This window comes from Acomys russatus, chromosome 27, assembly GCF_903995435.1.
Source record: "Acomys russatus chromosome 27, mAcoRus1.1, whole genome shotgun sequence".
NCBI classification, from domain to species: Eukaryota; Metazoa; Chordata; class Mammalia; order Rodentia; family Muridae; genus Acomys; species Acomys russatus.
The window spans coordinates 48,227,651-48,247,051 of NC_067163.1; the positions used below are offsets into that span (position 1 = coordinate 48,227,651).

Below are 19,401 nucleotides of genomic sequence, written 5' to 3' on the forward strand. Positions count from 1 at the left end.
TTTACAGAAGGCCTGGGTTTCTTTTTGTAGACTCAGTCTACTTCTATTAAAATTTGTTTCAGTAGTTGGGATTCATCAACACAGACAGAAGAGCCGTGTCCTCAGCGCACAGATAGAACGGGCTTTAGTAAACACATGGATGGAAGAAAAGTAACAGAGGCAAAGAACACCGATAAAGATTTTCAAGGTGTTAGCCTTCAAAACTTCCCAAGGGAAAACAAGAACCGTCGAAGCTCCAGGCTTTATCAATTAACAAATATTTGACATCTTTACGGCGAGGGGCCTATACCTAAGTCAGTTTCAGTGTTTATTTTAAGGTTAACAGCTGTCCCTCTTGCTGCCTTCGAATTTTGTTAAGAGTAGCCTGGGATTTTTTTTGTCTCTTCCCAGGGCTCAGCCTTTAGTGTGGTGGAAGAGAATATCCTGGGGGCGGGGAGTCCACTTCCAGCCCCACCGTGGCCTAGAGGGTGTGACGTCTCTGAACCCCAACTCTACCATAAATCAGGTAAAGTGTACAACACCAGAAGCTCCTTCTGTGTCTGTGATTATCTGATGTTGAGTGGACATGGCTTTTCAAACTATGTACAGTGATTTCATTATTGTAACAGTATTGCAGGACAGTACCTGCATTAGCATGCAAGAGTCTAATCAGGGAAAGTAGCAACAGATAGGACTATTATGTATTTACTATCAAATAAAAATGATTGTTAGCACATCTTAGCATCAATGGAGCTTTCTCTCCAGCTCAGGTAGGCTCGACTATACTTTTGTAAAATAGAGGCGACACTGACATTGTGTTAGTAACTCATGTCTCTGTAGGGATGAGCAAGTTCTGGCCTTTTCAGATATAAGGTCTATCTTGTAGAGGCTCTTTATCCGAAAGAAAATCTATTTCTGGCCCAATTAGACACTTTAATCCTCATCCACACCTTAACAGAAGCCTAACTGAATTTTCTCTCAGTGTGACTGCTCTTGTCGTTTACTTAGTCCAGTGGCCGTCTTTGAAACTAACGCGGCACTTGGCTTCATTTTGTATACTGACGATGAACTACAAAACCTCCACCGTTTAAACTCATATGAAGTGAAAAATTGTATCCCATTTCCACACGCTCTATCTCCGACGGACACGACTGGACCTTTCCCAGCCAACCACACCTGGCTTCAAAATCCAACAGCTCTGTTGCCCCCCTCTTTGTCACAAGGGCCATTGGGGAACCCAAAGGTACTCACTGTGGCATATCTCCAGCTTTTGATACGAAAGGCAAGCTCTCACTGTCAGAGTCCGTTGAACTGGCTCCTGGGAAGACATTAAAAACATCACGGCACAGTTAGGATGTGCAGTCTCGGCATCTACAGAGAGTACTGGTCTTCATTTGTGAATAACGACACACAAAGTCTTGTCTGTGTTACAGATGGACATCATAATTAAGGATGAGTTGGTGTCAAATCAATTTTTACTGTCATTTCTTCAGAAAATAATCTCTTAAAGGTCCTATTAATAGCCTGCTCGAGACCACTGTGCTTGCAGGGATGGATTTATTATTAGCTTCCTTTTTATCACTCTGGCCATCTCAGCTATCCTTTTACATGGCTAGAAAACTATGAGACAAAAGTGAGTGCCTTTGTGGAAAAATGCCCGTGGTTTTAAACTTTAACCCTGGGCGATCACATGGTGTGGGCCTCTCAAGGCTTCACTGCTGTTAATCAGAAGCAGCTTCTCCCCTCTTCCTCTGAGTGTGATAGCACCTCTACTGCAGTAAGTCTCTCAGGTCCTTTGTTGACCTTGGGAACAGTCTTGCTGAGGCAACTGTATTGGAATGTTTGTTCTGTCTCTTCCTACTTCTTCAGTGTGGGTGTTCTTCACCTGGCTCCTGTGCTACCACGAAGGCTCACACCTTTCCATTTCTTTCCTTCCCAAATCCATCCTTCTCTTCTGTCAGATTAATTTTCCTTTCCTATGAAGCCATGGAGAAGATGCCTGACTTCCAACGAGAACTCCTCATTTCTGCATTCAACAGAGTTCATGATTTCCTTTTAGATTTCTTGGCCAGACCGTCTAGCATTTATTTGCAAGTCACGTGATCCTGATCCACAGATTGGAATGTGATCATGGGTGAACACTGCTTAGGGAGCTGGGCTGTGGTCCCAAAGAGTGTCAACATATACACAGACCCTCGTAGAGTCCTTGTGAGCATACAGATAGAGAAGCAAGAACTAAATACCTTATATGGCAAAATCGGGAAAAGACAAAGCAGGAGAGGGGCATGGGCAGGGAGAGGAATGGAGTAGGCTTGCAATCTCAAGTAGGGAGCAAGGAAGGCTCACAGAGGATCAAGGGGAGGGAGAGGGTAGCCTGCCTTGCCAGGTTTCAGTTTCCTTGTTTGTACCTGAAGTTCTGCGACTCACTTTCCTCGGACACACTCTTGCTATTCTGTCATTTTTGGATGCCATTTTGCTGTCTTCTCTGGATTCTCGGGGGCTCTCTGTTTACACCGAGGTGCCTGTCACCTGTCACTTCTGCCAGAAAATATTCAGTCCTCTGAGAACTGAAACTAGGTTAAGAAAGGAACCACCAAACTGTCAACAGTTAATATTTACTCAGCACTCAGCTTGGCTCATAGCACCATTGGATTGTTAGAACCTATTATAACTTCACCAAGAAGTAAACTGTGCTCAATTTATAGGCAGGGAAAAGGAAGGACCAAGCTGGTAGGAAACTTTCCAGGTGGTGACAGGCCCCCACCCGCCCCCGTGACCTTCTAGGCTTCCTGGATTCCTCAGAGTGTTTAGCTCCATGCTTGCCCAGAGCCGGCCTTTAGCCTCTGCCGGGGTGAGTGCACGCCATTAGGGAATTGCAAGACTTGTTTGGCCAAGGGGAGTGGAGTATGCAGCAGAGGAAAAGAGGCAGCATGTTGGAGAGGCAGGTAGATAGATACATGAGGCAGGTCTGGAGTGCTGGAGACGAAGGGACTGGAGTTTATTGGCAGGGCCTGAGGGTGGTGATGGCGAATGAACTGCAGGATTAGCTGGGGGCTGTGGGGGGTAAATAGAAAAAAAAAACCAGGCAAACACATGGAAGCAGCCAAGGCAGGCTTTAGAGGGAGGAGGAAGCTTTCACTCTAATGAGGAGGTGGAAGGGGCTAAGCAAGGGGAAGCCCTGAGGAGCTACCAAGAAAGCCTGTTATCAGCATGGGCTGGGCTCTTCTGAGATATCAGATTAATTGGAATCATAAAATTGACTTTAAGGGGAGCAAAGTCCTGTGGATGTGGTCTCTAGCTGTTTCAGAGTGGTCAGAAACATGGGAGAAAAGCAACTATGTTCACTTGACTCCAAACATTTCTAACATGTAAAAAAAAAAAAAGTAATTTTCCTCTGATGCTTTCTGTTTTAGAAGCTTTTCTTGTTTAATAAACTTAGAGTGAGGGGGCATGCATGCCATGGTACACATGTGTAGGTTAGACGGCATCTCAATGGAGTCAGTTCTCTCCATGTACTCTTTTATTCAGGCTCTGGGGGAGCACAGTCATGTTTCCAACCCTTCTGTGGCGAGTGCCTTTACCTGTTGAGCCATTTTGCTGGCCCCACTAAAAGGTCATTCTTACTGGGTGTGGTAGTTTACACTTCTATTTCCATCACTTGGGAAGCTGAGGCAGGAGGATAGCCTTGAAGTTAAGATGAATCTGGACTTCTGAAGGAGTTGAGTTCCAGACTAGCTTCGACTAGTCTGCTGCTGACTGAAGGAGGAGGAGGAGGAGAAGAAGAAGAAGAAAAGGAGGAGGAGGAGCAGCAACAGCAACATCAGCAACAAACCCGACAGAGAATGAACAACAACAAAAAATTTATTCTGAGAGCCAGGCACTGTGATACAGGACTAGACTTGAACCCTAGCACAAGAGGATTTTTGTGAGTTCAAGGTCAGGCCGGGCCATAAAAGGACAGACTTTCTTGGCTTGTAACTATAGCACCGATGTAGAGTTCGTGATGAGCATATAAAAGACCCTGGGTCTCATCCCTACATTAATACATTTAAAAAGTTGTCTTTCTGCTTTTGGCAATTGATCATCAGAGGAAATAGTTAAAAGTATCGGTATCCCTGGCATGTGTTCTGCACCTGCCCAGCCCTTGTGGAATGCAATGTCACCTTATGTCTCAGGTGTCAAAGCAGCTGTGGCAGGCTGTAACAGACCAAATCTTCACAGTGCCCTTCCCTCACCTGAGGGCAATTCCTCTCTCTCTCTCTCTCTCTCTCTCTCTCTCTCTCTCTCTCCCCCCTCTACTACCCACCCCCCCCCCCCCCCCCCCCCCGCACCTCTCTCTCTGCAAGTCTACCCCTGGGTGTTATCTGCTGGTGCTTAGGAGACAATAAAATTAAAAATAAAAATAAAAATAAAAATAAAACAAACAATCAAGCCAGATGCTAAAGACTGTTTAGAGTAAGGGACACACAGGAGAAAGATAGGAAATGGCAACGTACCCAAAGTGACTTTTGGGTTGGAGTATGGCTTGGCAGTACAGTGTATGCTTAGCATGCATGGAACCCTGACTTCAGTTCCCAGCAACACATACATACACACAGAGAGAATCACAGGGCAGTCAGGCTATATATGATTTACATCCTCTGTGTTTGTGTGTGTGTGTGTGTGTGTGTGTGTGTGTGTGTGTGCACACGCACATGCATGCGCACATGCTTTAGTTTTTTTTTTTTTTTTAAAGGAACATACTATTTTTGTGATCTTCAGAACAGCCAGCCTCACATGCCAGGCACCACTCGAGGATGGACTCCCTCGATTCTGACAATGATTTGATTTTGAAGTACAGAGCCACTGTTACAGGCCATAGAGCAATCCATTAGCTTTTCACAAAACATTAGGAAAATTATTAAAATATATGCTATGAAGACCAGCCCAAGATATTCTTTAATTCTCTACACAAAATCTCAAACCTAGCAGAAAGAATATGTGCTTGGATATCCATGTAATGTCAGACACCGGTGCACTGGGTGGTGGCATCTGGGGCTTGGCCTCATGGGAGCAGAAGGAACATTTCCCCATGCTACCTCATCGCATACTTCCCAACCTGGGCACCCAGCACTCAGCGAATACAAGCTGATGCCGAGCAGTACCTGCCTCCTTGCATCTCTCTTCTGCATTCCTGTCCAACCTCCTTATCTTCTTCTTCTGATGCGGACTTCCTGCTCTCTCTTCCAGATCCACACTCTCCATGCTCACAAGGTCCAGCTCAGTCCAGCTTCCTTCACCTCACATTTCAGAGCCACCACCCGCCCTGTTCAGACTTCTTAAAGCTAAACCAATCCCTATAATTCATTTTATAGTGGTAGGAGGAGGGAGTGGTAGAAAGTTGGGATGGATTATTTCTCGTGTTGTTTATCTTTCCTATTTATGTGTTCTTGAGACTATTCCTTTACTATCTAGCCCAGGAGGGGTGGCACCTCTTTTCCTCATCCGGTACACCTGTGAGCCACGTTCTCCTCCCCGCTTAAAGACTTTCCATCTTGATCTTCCTTTCTTTTACATAATCTAGTTTTCCTCTTTACTCTGTCTTTTCATCAGCATATAAACTTATTACAATCACGCGTGCCTGAAAACAAACTACAAATAAACCATCCTTTATGACCTCATATGCTTTTCCAGATTCTGCTGACATTTCTGTTGGTGACTTGGCCAAACTTCCCAAATGACCATTCAATGACTGCTACTGCTGTCACAGCTGGCAATCTTTTTTTCAACTCATGACACCTCATTTTCCCACCCCCACTCCAATTCCCTTTTGCTAAAATCACCAACAATGCCCACTGTTGCTAAAATCAGTGGTTTTGCTCCTTGACCCCATCTGACTTCTCAGTAGAGTGGACACTGCTGGCAAGTCCCTCCTTCCTGAAGCCATTTCCTTTTCCCCAGGTAATGGTTAGTTTCAACTGTCAACTTGATACAATGTATCATCTGGAAGACAGTGAGAGATTGTTTAGATTAGCTTGGTGAACATTGTGAACATGTCTGTGGAGGATTGTCTTGATTATGCTGATAAACTTGGCAAGACACAGCCCACTGTGGACGGCGCTATTCCCTAGGCGGGGGATCATAGACAAGCGCAAAGAGAAAATTAAGCAATATGAAGCTTGTAAGCATTCACTTCCTTTCTGTTCTTGACTGTGGATATCATGTGACCAGCTATTTCAAGTTCCTGTCACCTTGAATTTGCTGAAGTAATGACTTGAAGCCTGGAATTTTGAGCTAAAATAAATCCCTTTTACCTCTAAGTTGCTTTAGTCCCTGCCACCTGGCTGACATCTGGTGCCTTTGGCCTTGGCATGGGTTCCCTCTGCCTGCAGCATCCTTCCCCTAGTTTTTTTTTTTTTTTCTGCTCTTCTCCACTGGTTTTCAGTGAAATGTTACCTGTTCAGAGTGCCTTTTCATTCACCCATCCCATCACTGCCCTTATTTCTGTCATAGACCTGCCGGGTCTGGATTGGTAAAGGTTTTCCTGGGCCCAACTAGTAGGTTTTGAAACATTCAAAAGAAAGAGGTCTGTTGTTACTTTTATTTGTTTGTTTCGCTTTTGCTATTGATATTCAAAACCCTATAACTTCTTTGCTTCTGGGAGCCCTCCAGTGTCTCCTTGCTGGTGCAGGATGTGTAATGTGTTTGAGCAAGGCCTGAATCCAGCCAGTGTTGGAGTCAGTAAATAAAAACATTGCTTACTTCAGTCTCACAAATGTGCCTGTGCTTGTTTCTCCATCATGTCATTGTTCTCAGGGAGAAATACGTGTTTAAAATTTTCACCTAAAACTTTAATGTTTGCACGTATTTAACAAGGTCAGTGCTAGCCAGGTTCTATGATAATTTATGTTATGCTTGGGAAGAGGAATCTTATTGGCTGCTTATCTTGCTTTGCCTGGCTTCTTTATCCTCTCTTCCGTCTATCCGAGGTTGCACACTAACTAACCTCACAAAAACTGACGAGCAGACATCCGAGAGAATTTTGTATCATGAGAAAACTGAGCATTGGAGAAAAAAAACTCCAGTTTATTTCTAGCAAGCCTCCAAGCAAATGAGGCCGTGCACTGGAAGGTGTTCTGAATGCACAGGGGCGAGGTCATAATCTGCAAGCAGGCTTCTTTTAGTCCCCTCCCCCACCAACTGTGTTCTAGAATGCCACAAGAAGTTCACCGTAGAGCCTACCCATTAATGACACTTACTAATAACTCATTATAAAATGCGAAGTCTTTGGTCATTAATTTTTCACTTATGAAGCACTTGAAAATACTTATCAGTGTGATGGAGCGGTTAAGACCGTGGCCTTTAAGCTGGCGGAGTCCTCTTAATCTCCCTGGGTCTGTTTCTCATTTGCAAAATGGAAGTCAGAAAAATGCCTCAAAAGACTGACAGTGGAGCTTAAATCAATGTATCTGCAGGCCTGTGTGTGCGCCTTACAAATGCCATACGGGGAGATAGCTGTTACCCCTGAGCTGTTTGCTTTTCTTAAGAGAAGAAGGCTGCTAGAGGTCCTGGAGATACTTGTGCAGAGTAGAAGGTCCTTTAAAAAGCAAAGGCGCCAGTGTTTAGTCAACAGTACGTGGTACTTTTAAAACTCTTTTTGTCATTCTTGAAGGCGCTCAAGACCAGAGTTTAGACCTCATTTTCTTTCGCTTTAGTAATGAAGTAATATAATGTAATTAGACAAAATAGCTAAGAATTGGAGATCAACCTATAGAGGCCTCAAGTATTTTTATGCTTGTTCCAAATTTTAACTATTATTTTAAGAGGCAACTGATTTATAGGAGTGAGAATAAGTTGTAGATTTAAAGGCAATCTGAGAAGTGTGGTGTTTAAAGTGCTACCAATTACTTAAAACTATTGATACTGACCACCCCCCTCAAATAGTTATATTATTTAAACTATGATCCTTTGGTAATCAAACTTTCTAATTTCAGGAGGTTAGGTCTTGTTAAAATATGGTAAGTATGATTAATGACTGAACATTAGAAGCATTCTATTTTCTGAAACAGCTCTTACACCATCAGCCTTGGAAATTATCTCCATCAACTCATTCGAGTTCATGGTTAATTAGTGGAGATAAGGAAGTCTTACAAAGTAAGTACAACGCTCAAATTTAACAAAAGTGAAAACATTTCAAAATACTCATCACTTGTCACTCCCATGAGTGGCTTTTTATGCATCTTTTATAACTTTGGATGATAATGTATTTTAATTACATTTCTATACTTCATTTACTTGAGAGGGGAAGGCTACCGGTAAATTGGGCACTTTATATTGTAAATAAACTCAAGTTAGTGTGGTGGAGATGGAGAGGAACAAATGGCGGCATTCGACACAGCTGATGCGTCCCTAAGTGTCAGAACTGTTCAAGGAAGAATTTGATGGACTTCCAGAGTTTCTCAGGAGAAATGAGGTTTAACCCCTTCCCCACCCCCCGCCCACTGCACAGCATCATTTGCACTGGAAAATTGTATTCATAGAATGCAAGGATGCCTAAAGGACAGCCATTCACATTTCACCCCTCCACACTCTCCTTACCTTCAATGAACACCTCCGCAGACGTAGTGTCTGAGCCGCTGGGGTTTGTAGCCAGGCAAGTGTAGCGACCTGTGTCGTCCTCAAAGGCCTCAGCAATGACCAAGGTGTGCAGCTCCCCACCTTCGCAGTGGATCTGAACGTCAGGACTGTTGTACAGCTCCCTCCCCTCACAGAACCATCTGCAGGACAAGCAGAGGGCAGGGATGACAGAGGAATGGATGAGGGATACAATAAAGCAACTGCAGGGTGTTAGGCAAGGTTCATGCTAAGCTAGAGCTGTCAGCTTGATGGAAGATCTGCATCAGTGTTGCTCATGGAAACTGAACCTAGACTGAGGAATTGATGCCTACACGTACGTATCCCAGAGAGATTTTCCTTGCAAAACATCTTGCACATTTTAGTAACCTTAAAATAAGTGACCTTGTTGAATGTATAGAGACTGGTTACAAAATTAAGGGACTAAGACCTCAACTTGTCTTACAGCATGTCTTATAATGGAGAACTCGCATGATTATTATAATTTTACCCACTGTTCTTATCTAAGGAAGTGCAAGCAAGGAATATAAATTTCATGCTCAAACAATCTGCAGTGCTCAGGGAACATGGCCATTAGTGAAATTTCTATTGCCCAGCAAGACTTGTGAGCACTAGGCAGTACAGGATCCAGTGCCTTCTCACTTCTGATACTCACAACAATTTCTAGCTGCACTGAGCTGTAATCTGCTCTTGCTAAGCGCAAATGGTGGGAGAGACTCAGCTGATTGACACAGGTTCCCTCCCACAGCCGTTCTTCTGTTTCCCTAGCTCCTCAGCTCAATGGCAGCTGACTGCTTTTACACAAAACAAAACAAAACAAAACAAAACATACCTTCCCCTCCCCCCAAAACCTGCTAGTATGATCTGTTCTTAAAGAAATAGAAAGGGATATGCTAATTTAATTGAAGATTCTGGAACTGCATTTTCCATTCAGCTCCTAATAACACTAAAAAAAAAAATTGTTTCTGGGTCTGATATTTGGGAGAACTCTAAGGGCTTGGCATCCTTTTTGTGAAAATATCACGACATTGGCGACTAACTATTTTATTTGGAGTCACAGGGTGTAGATCTATATTTAAGTTGAAAGTAAAGTTAGTGAAATAAAGGTGCTTGCAAATTCCCGGAGCGCTAACCCCTGAAGCCAGGTTAGAAACCTCATGCGATGACTTTGGAAATTCAAGGTTATAGCGTAATGAGCCCATACCCATGAGCCGCTTTACGCAATGTGGCTCACATCATTTGGGGTGGGGGTGGTGCCAGAAACGGGCAGTCTTTGATTCTGCGTCACAGTGTGATTGCTCTTGTTTGCAGAAAGTCTTAGAGACCCATCTAGCTTAAAGCCAGGCTTCACCCCCACTCTTCTTCTTCTTCTTCTTTTTTTTTACACAGCCCTAGTCCAGCTCAGTACCCACCAGCACTCAGCACAGTGTTAGCCTTACTTGATTGCCCTGTCTCTGATAAATGATAAATTCTGCGTCTGTCTTCAGGCTAATGCTCCTGAATTTCTTGCAACTGTCACTCCTTAAACTTTGGGTCTGTCTTTGATTGGTTTCCTTGTCACTTCTCCTTAGTTTTATTTTCTATCATTCTCTTTGTGATTAACTCCCGTGTCTGGGCTCACTATCACGTCACTTCAAGGGTTACTCTCTTACCATTCTTACCCACGTCTTCCCTTCTCTGGAAGGCCCCCCTGATCCCCTGCTTGGATCCTTACTACAAACAACTCCTCCTCCAAGGCCAAGCCAAGATCTTGCTCCACAGGCAAAGCTGCTGCCGACCACACAACTGCTGCGTGCTGCCTGAATAGAGGCAAGGAATCCTATTCAACAAATTCTGAAACAACGTGGAGTTTGTGTATCTGTTCTGACTTTAGATGGTGTCGGCTTCCAGGAAAAAGATATTAACCGACTATGAAGGGGAAAATGAATCATGGAAAGGTTGAAGAGGATGGTGCTGTCCAGGGGGTGGATGTCCCTCAGTGTGAGGCCTTTGCCAGCTACGTGAGTATGAGCAGGATCTCACCCCTTAATTCAGCATATTTATAACCTGCAAGCCTGTTTTAGCATGGTTGCCAGCAAATCCTGCTTTTTATAGTTTTGAATGGCTGAGAGAGGAAAAAAACAATCAAAAGAAGAATAATATTTTGTGACATTGAAAATTATAATAACCTCAAATTTTGGAGTCAATAAAGTGGTTTTTTTTTTGTTGTTGTTGTTAAGTGTAATCACATCCATTCATTTATATATTGCCCGCGGCTGCGCATGCTTTATGGTGATGGAGGAGGGTAGGAGTTGCAACACACTGCCCAAGCCTGAACCTCACTTTCTGGACTTTCTAGGAAAAGTTCACCAGTGCTTGTTTTCTTTACTCAAACTGTAGACCTTGGGGCAGCTGCCTCAGTTCCACCTGGGAGCTGGTTAGCCATACAGAACCCTGGCCCTCATGTAAAGATCCCTGACTGCCTCATTGGAATGGAACCTTTAAGCCCAGATCTAATAAGGTCCTGGCCTGTTAACTTCACAATAGCTGACACTTCAAAACTTGGACCATCGCTGGTGAATGAATAAAGGAACATATGTATAGAAGATGAAAGGGCTGAACGGGCAGTTTAAATCACAACGGTGTCATAGGTTTTGCTTTAGAATGTTTATGTTGAGAAGTTTATCCTCTCTGACCAAGTCCAACTGAAGTGTACTTCACAAGTATAAACTTAAAACGATGTTGTTAGTGAGCACATGAGGAGAGGAGACCAGTCCTGCCCACTCTTCATGTGCCTTGTAGCTGATGTAAACCACCTTCCTTGCTAAGCTAAAAGAACCTTTGATTTTTGACGTCTTGACAGCCCATATTAGATTAGACGTGCACTATAGTCATGTTTGTTTAGTTAAGTTTGCACAAAGTCGTAATTCTAACAGCTTCCTGGCAAAGAACTCAGCGCATTCAGTATTTAGAGAGGAGTTGAAAGTCAGGTCTGTTGATCAAACGCTGACCCTCCTAAAGTTTCTCCCACATTAAACTCTCATTGCTAGAGGAGTTTTAAGAAAAGCAATGTTGGCATGGTAATAAAGCATGGCCAAGGCAGTGACATTGGCCCACCCCCTCCTGTGACAGACATCACTAATCAATCAGAATGATGTAAAGGGTCAGAGCCTCGGCAAAAGCTCTTTGGGCAGACTACAAAGCAGATGAAGTCAAAGTTTATAGTGACACATGATTGCCATCATAAGCTTGGTCTCTTTCTAGAAAACATAGCCTCCATTCCTCTGGCTCTTGATAGTCAAAGTCCGTTGGTTGAGAGGGGAGCCTGGATAGAAACATGTAGTACGCCTAACAAAGAGTCTACTGGGTTAGAGTCGCATTTTTCTTGCTCTTCTAAATTTGAATTCTGAGAGGTCATTTATCTAGTGAGTAATATACTGGGCAGTACATTGAAAGATTAGATTCTGAGTGTCTCCAACTTCAACCACGCTTGGGAGTTTCCTTCAACTAACACTTCTATTTGTGCTACATGCAGTATATGTGTTCATGCGTGTACTTTCCTGTGTGCAGATGCATGCTTATGCAGGCTGGATGTCTTTGCTATGGCTCTCTAGGTTTTGCGACAGGCTCTCTCACTGAACCTGTGGCAGCACACACACCCTTTGGCCAGATTGGTTGGACAATGAGCTTTGCAGACTTGCCTGTGTCTGTCGCCACAGCACTGGTGTTACACGTGTTGCTGTGACTGATCCGTGAGTGCAAGGATCCAAACTCAGCTCCTCATGTTTGTGCACCAGGCACTTTACCCACTGAGTCGTCTACTCTGTTTTAGAGACACAGTTTTGATACGTAGCCCAGGCTGGCCTTGAGCTTGTCATCTTCTTGCCTCAGGCTCCTTGTTTCTGGGGTTGCAGGTGTTGCTAACATGCTTGGCCACACTTTGATTTTTTTTTTTTTGTTGTTGTTGTTGTTTGTTTTTGCTTTTCGAGACAGGGCTTCTCTGTGTAGCCTTGACTGTTCTGGACTCGCTTTGTAGACCAGGCTGGCCTCAAACTCATAGCAATCCACCTGCCTCTGCCTCCCAAGGGCTGGCATTAAATGCCTGCACCATCACATCTGGCAACATTTTGGGAATTTTTAAATAACAAAGTATTAAAAACATACAAGCGCAATCTTGTAGTTGCAGTGAAGAGGTGGCATAGCTTTTAAATGATAACACTTAAAAGTAGTATAGTCAGATCATGAGGAAATATATGTGGAATGGCTGTATCCACTGTTCACTTTGTACATAAGACCTCAGCTCATGTAAAAACTCACTGCATATAAGAACGTATCTTTGTCTCACAGCAACATTGTGAAATCATTGCGATTATATTTTCAGATACAAGTGACTCTCATTTATCTATAGGAATGAAAAGAGGATCACAGACTATTAAATCTACCTAATCTCCGTTATTCCTTTTCCAACCATGCTTTTGTCTCCATCTTTCATCAAGTTTTCAACTGTGGATATAAACGTGTTTTAGCAAAGTTTCCTGATTCCCACTTTCTAATCTTGGGGGGCAGCTGTGAAGCAGCTAGGTAGCTGAAGCACAGTAGGGGCCCAGGGACACAGGAGAAGCCACCCTTGAAAACTTAGTGTGTGTGCTAAGTGCCCTGGAACAGAAGGAAAGGTGTGAGTATATGTACAGGTCAACCTGATGGGACTGGCTTTCAGACTTCAAGGCCATAACCAGGGTGTGAAAATCACTTTGCATTAACTGGAAATAAAAGGTATAGGGTTAGATTCTATAGTCACATTCATCCATTTATTCATTAGTTTGTTCAGCAGTTATTTCCTCATTCACCAAGGGGCTTGCTGTACGTGAACTCCCATTGGAAAGTGCCTGGGAATGCAGGCCTATCTACAGGCTAACAGAGGAGAAAGGCTAGCTAGAGGCATCTAAGAAGCTCTGCTTCCTTCTAGGGTGCAAGAAAGTTTAGACTCCTTCAAAAATATTTCTAAAAAATGGCTACAGATTCATGCTTACAGATTTAAAAACTTGCTGTGGATAGGAAGACTTTGGTCAAAACCAGTGTTCTGAAGAGAGGATGATGTGGATGGAATTCACAATTCTCTCTTTTTGGTCATAAGGGAACATAAGAACATAGGAGGAAAATGAACTGGAGTATTTAACGTTTTGTGGGAAAGCGTATTGATTTTATTCCTGGCTAGGTTGTGAGTGGAGTTTTTCTTTTTGTTGCTCAATGCCCCTCAGTACCTGGGAACGCCGGTACATTCTAACCTCAAAAGGAGATTATGCCAGACACCAAAGGTTCAAATGATGGCAGTAGTGGGAAGTGGTTGGACTGAAACCTAAGAAGGTGTTTTACATAGAGCAGTTTCCTAATTCATTATTCACCCATTGTATTTCAAAGTGAAGCTGGGGGGAACCACTCGTCTGCTGGGAATTCAATGGTGTCTTTCTGCAGCCTTGGACTTGCTCAGTTAGAGGTCAGAAAGCATCAGTAAGGGACTGACGTCAGAGGACTGTAGCTGCTTCTGAGCATATAAATGGCCATCTCTCAGAACTGCCCACCCTGTCCAATCTCAGTTGGTAGGTGAAAAGTTAAATGTTCATCTCCCTGAATGGTCTTCCTTTTGGGCTGGCAACTGGGAGTGGGGCTCAGAGTGCATGTTGGAGCAGGGGTGTCCATCTGTAAATGCTCAGAGAGCTCGGATTCTCTATGACAGAGCTACGAATGTGACATTTATGAGCATAAATGCAACTGATAAAATGAGAGAAACAACCAAGCACACCAACAAAACATATGTCCTTTCCAGTTGTAACATACTTGGATTTTAAAGTCACATACAGCATCCCTTGACTATGAGTTGACTGATAACTCCATTCCTATGCTACCATTTAGCAAGAAATATAGATTTTATGAGTGACAGTTTCTTCTGGCCATTTTTATTTTATGGAACTGCAACTATGCATCACAGAAATTTTGTGTGTGTGTGTGTGCCACATTTTAAATGTGTGGCTTTTTAAAATGAAACATCTGATTTATAAAAGGCAGAAAAGCTTCACCAGTGAATCTTGACTAATGCGCTCTAGTGCTTCTAAGCAAAGTGGTAAATCAAAGGAACCAGTTAATGGGAACAAGAAAATGTGCACTGAATAAAAACTTTTTAAAACAGTAGAGGTTTTATGTTCTCATCTAAGTCACTTTTTTTTGTGTGTGTTCATGGGAGAGTAATGTTATGCTGAAAAGATAACTCTTGATTTAAAAATTTTTTTTCTTTGTTTCTTTCTTTCTTTTTACTTTTATTGCTTCCTGGAATGATTTTGCTTCAAAGATGTGCTGATGCTGAGTGCGGGGAGCAAGCTGAGCACTGAGCTGCACTTTCTCTCTGAATGCACATGCCTCGTTCAAGTCCATGGCTGAAGAACACTAAAGAAACCACTTTATTAGCAGCATTTGAATGCAAATGAAATAAGGAGAAAGGGAACCCCAGAAAGATCCAGGTGACCCATTCTCCTTAAGGAATGGTACAGCTCTGCCACGAACTGGAGATCCACCAAAACAAATGGCGAGTTGGGCCCAGCATGCGCTTTATTTATGCCTGAACTCACGGTTAGGCCATCACCATCTGTAAGCACTGCATTTTGTACATCCTCAGTTAAACACTAATTAATTTTTATGGAGCAATTTTGGTCTTGTCACCAAAGATTTCTTAATTTTTCACATGTGCTCATATTAACCGCAAGATGTACCATGTTTATTCTGTCGTTTGGATTTATGGGCTGACCGAATGAGCTCTTGTTTAAATTTACTATGGCTGTAATTTCATGATTGCTTTGCGTGAAGGGCAACAGCTAAATCTATGTGGACAACAGTTGTACTTTAACCTGACTGTCCTAAAGGGACCAATAACCCAACCGGCTTTTTGGAATTCAAAGCCCAGGAAAATTGGATAAGATAGATTATAAACCAAACTCATGCCTAGCATTTATTTTCTCAATAGTCACTTTATTTCTCAGGGGGGAAAAGAACAAAAATGAAAAAGCAAAACAAAACAAAACAAAAAACAAAAGAGGACTGGACCAACTCAGATAAGATTAAACTTTAAAAAGGATTTTTATTTTGTTTTGACCATGAATGATAGTTTTCTGACCACATGTTATGAGCACAGAGTTGTTTCACCGTTATCCTTACAAAACAACTATAAAATCCTCAAGTTAAGTCTATACCAAATATTTATGCTGCCAGAGCTGTTCAAATTGTAGATTGCTCCTAAGAGGCTCCCATCAGTGGGGCAGCAAGAAGGCCCTAGTATGGGGACAGTTAGCAGCCCTGGCTCTTACTATGCCTGGACTGTGGAGCCACTAAGGCCACTGTGATCCCAGTAGTCTCTCATTTGACTTTACTACATTGTGAAATCTGAGATGTATTTAACTAGTGTTTCTTCCAATGGGTCCCAAGAAACTAGTTCTGCCACAGGTTGACCAATAACACTGGAAAGTTCTGTAGCCAGAGACATTTACAAAACAAAACATCCGTTTCCACTACAAGGCCTTCCTAGAGCTCAGACTGTGCCAGTGTACAACCTCTCCATGAAGGAACTATGTCGGGCATCATTCTCAGTCACATTTGACTGTGGAACATGTGCTTTGAGAGTCATGCTGAAGGACCAGGGTAGTAGGAGACACGTTCTGGAAAAAAAAAAATGTGAGCTTAATTGACACTAAGATTCCATCTCACTCTGTGAGAGTGGAATTTCATACCTGGCATAAATTTTAACTATAAGGGTTTGGTGGGGGATGGGTGAGATCCTCAATACAGCCCCCCCCATCTCATTCAATTACAGACTTTTCTTGTTACACCTGTTGGTTTAAAAATCGGCTCCTTCTTACCCCTTGTCTACGCAAGCACACAAATAAGTCAGCATGACCCAACAAGTCATACTTCAAAGCTACACTGTGAAAATTTGTACTAAATGCTTCCAAGCCCTCAAAGGGGGGAAGGGATGGATGACAGAGCCTGGGAACTAGACATCGCATGCATAAACACAGCTAGAGGTGCACACTCAGCGATTTTGTTGCTACAGCTATGGCAGGTACTTATTAGCTATTGTTGTAACTTGGATGACATTCCAAAGGGGATAAAATGGGAGATGTTTTATTAGACACTGCTGTCAATCATGTACGCTCTTGGAACGTGTCCATCAAAATACAGCGATTACCTCAGACTTATGAAACCTAAAGGGCCCAAGGCCAAATCTGAGAGAAGGACATTGGCTCTTCTTGGTGTCTTTGACTCTGGGATTGCAGAAGCCAAACTGCGGTTCATGTGTGGACTCTCAGAGCCCAGTTGTATGCCTATGCCTAATGAGAACCAGCAGCAGCACTGGGCACAGCTTCTTTCCTCTGTGGGAGAGCATCTCTCTCAACAATCAAGGTTAAGGAGATTTTGTCTAGAATTCCTCTATTTCGGTTTCTTGCCTTAAGGGTGCTGCTGCTAGCTAGCTGCTCATGACTCGAGGCAAAGGGAAGAAGAAACAGAAGAGCAATAGAGACCAGGAAGCAAGGGCCCCTCATACCGCTTTCGAAAATGGCGGCCCATTGTCATTTAAGAGGACTTTCTCAAACTAAGACACCAGCCAAGGACAATACAGGTGGTAAACTTTAAACCCCTACCCAGATCTAGCCAATGGTCAGAACATTCTCCACAGCTGAGTGGAGAGTGGGATATGACTTTCTCACCTACTCTGGTGCCTCACATTTGACCATGTCCCCTGGAGGGGAGACCTGGTGGCACTCAGAGAAAGGACAGCAGGTTACCAAGAAGAGACTTGATTCCCTATGAGCATATACAGGGGGAGGAGGTCCCCCTCAGTCACAGTCATAGGGGAGGGGAGTAAGGGGAAAATGGGAGGGAGGGAGGAATGGGAGGATACAAGGGATGGGATAACCATTGAGATGTAACAAGAATAAATTAATAATAAAAAATTTTTTTTAAAAAAGAGGCCTTTCTTCCTATCTTTCACTTCTTCAGGTGAGCTTCAGTGGGCAGAGGTTCCATCAGCTGAGGAAAGGGGGGAGAGAGTTGCTTCAGCCTGTCAGAGGCTGGGGGGGGGGGCAGTTCATGGCCTCCTCTCATAGCTTGCTTGTTCTACGCTAGTTTACTGTCATCCCAAGTATAGCCAGTTAATTATGTCAAGAACCACAAAGCAAGCATCTCAGCCAAGCCACGAACGCACAGTTAAACGGGCCCTGCAGTCAGAAACGCTGTGTCAGGAGTATGTTCTCTTTGCACGTGAAGGCTTTTTCGCAGCTACCTTCTTTCAATGCCACCTTGCCTCCTGTATATTTTCCCTGTGTTCCCTCTACATGTCCATATGTAGTGAGGCTAGCTTTCCAAGGAGAGCAACAATAAACGAAGTAACCGAAGCAACCGCTGAAGAGAGCATGCTTTCAACTTAAGAGGGAAAAAATCAGGCATGGGAGGAATAATATTGCTAACAGAGTAAGCCTTCTGCCTGGGATAGTGCTTGGCTTCATAAAATAGACACAGCAACATTCACACACACACACACACACACACACACACACACACACACACACACACACCACACCACACCTATGCATACAACTACCTAAATTAAACGTGTATCGCAATCCTTGAAAGCAAGTTCTTAAGGTTCTCAGCCACTTTACAAAACCCGCTTCCCCGATTCTAGCCTCACTGCTCATTGCTCATCCAAGTCATTCTGTAAACCGCGTCTTCCTCCTCAGCCCACCATTTGGATCAAGTACATACTTTTCAAATCTGTAGACAAGTGAGGTGTTTTCCAAGAAAGCTGCCTTCCAAGGCGTCTCTTCAGATCTCCCGGGTGTGTAGCTACTGCCTGGGCAGGGAGGAGCCTCAGGTGTTGTGAGGAAGAGCAGGAAGTCAGAATTTATTATAGGCCCATGTAGCTAGGCATTTGAATGACGAATCACATGGCATTTTCACTTTCAGTTGGTTGTTCCAGGCAGATCGTCTTAGGCTGACATTTCATTCTAATTGGTCAGATCTTTTTCTTTTAAGTGTGAGGATTTTATTCTGACTTACAGACATAAGTTTTTCCTTTGGGAAAAAGTAGATGTTTTTATTACATCACGATGAGAGTATTTCTGATTACACTTAGGACTCCTTCCCTTCCCTGGCAATGTACCATCACAGAGTGTTTCCACGCTGTACGTCCCAGAGGGATAGTGATATCACAACATACGACATGTAAAATTTGGGATTATAAGTAATATAGCCTTGGCAAAAGACAAAATAAGTGAATAAATAAATGAAGTTACTAATTTTAAAAATACACACGTGACCCCTTACCATAGAGCAAAGGCATCTTTGAGGAGTATGTGATACTGAGGGAGGAGGGTGGTGCTGGGGGAAAGGCTTTAGCATATGTTATTCATTTACGGAAAGAAGTTGTAGTATTCCTGTACTTGGATAGCAAATAACATAGATGTACTTGGATGTTTTAAAATGTGACTGATGATAACATCTGCATATATTTGCTTTGCAGCAAAGGACAGCGTAAGCCCTTAGAACTCGTCCTCTGGATGAGGACACTAACTTATGAGTAAAGTAAAACATCTTTACTTTACTCTGCTTCAGCTACATCTCTCCTTGGAGTTTCAAATCTGTGTACATGATGAGAGCCTTTTCTCATGATCATATTATTTTGATGAGTTATGTGTTAAGGGAAAATCTCAACAGCATCATGCTTGGTGCTATATAAATGTGGAAGGTAGCGTGCTGTTTCACGTATGTGCCTCTGCTTAGTTTCTT

General features: G+C 43.2%; 1 protein-coding gene across 1 annotated transcript in view; it reads right to left on the bottom strand.

Moving 5' to 3' along the window:
- Palld (palladin, cytoskeletal associated protein) overlaps positions 1 to 19,401 on the bottom strand; it is a 446,518-nt gene that overhangs the window by 260,308 nt on the left and 166,809 nt on the right. Inside the window, exons 3-4 of the mRNA XM_051169959.1 lie at positions 8,557 to 8,735; positions 1,231 to 1,297 (exon numbers count right to left, since the gene is read on the bottom strand). Coding sequence (XP_051025916.1) covers positions 1,231 to 1,297; positions 8,557 to 8,735 — 246 coding nt within the window. The remainder of the gene's footprint in view (positions 1 to 1,230; positions 1,298 to 8,556; positions 8,736 to 19,401) is intronic.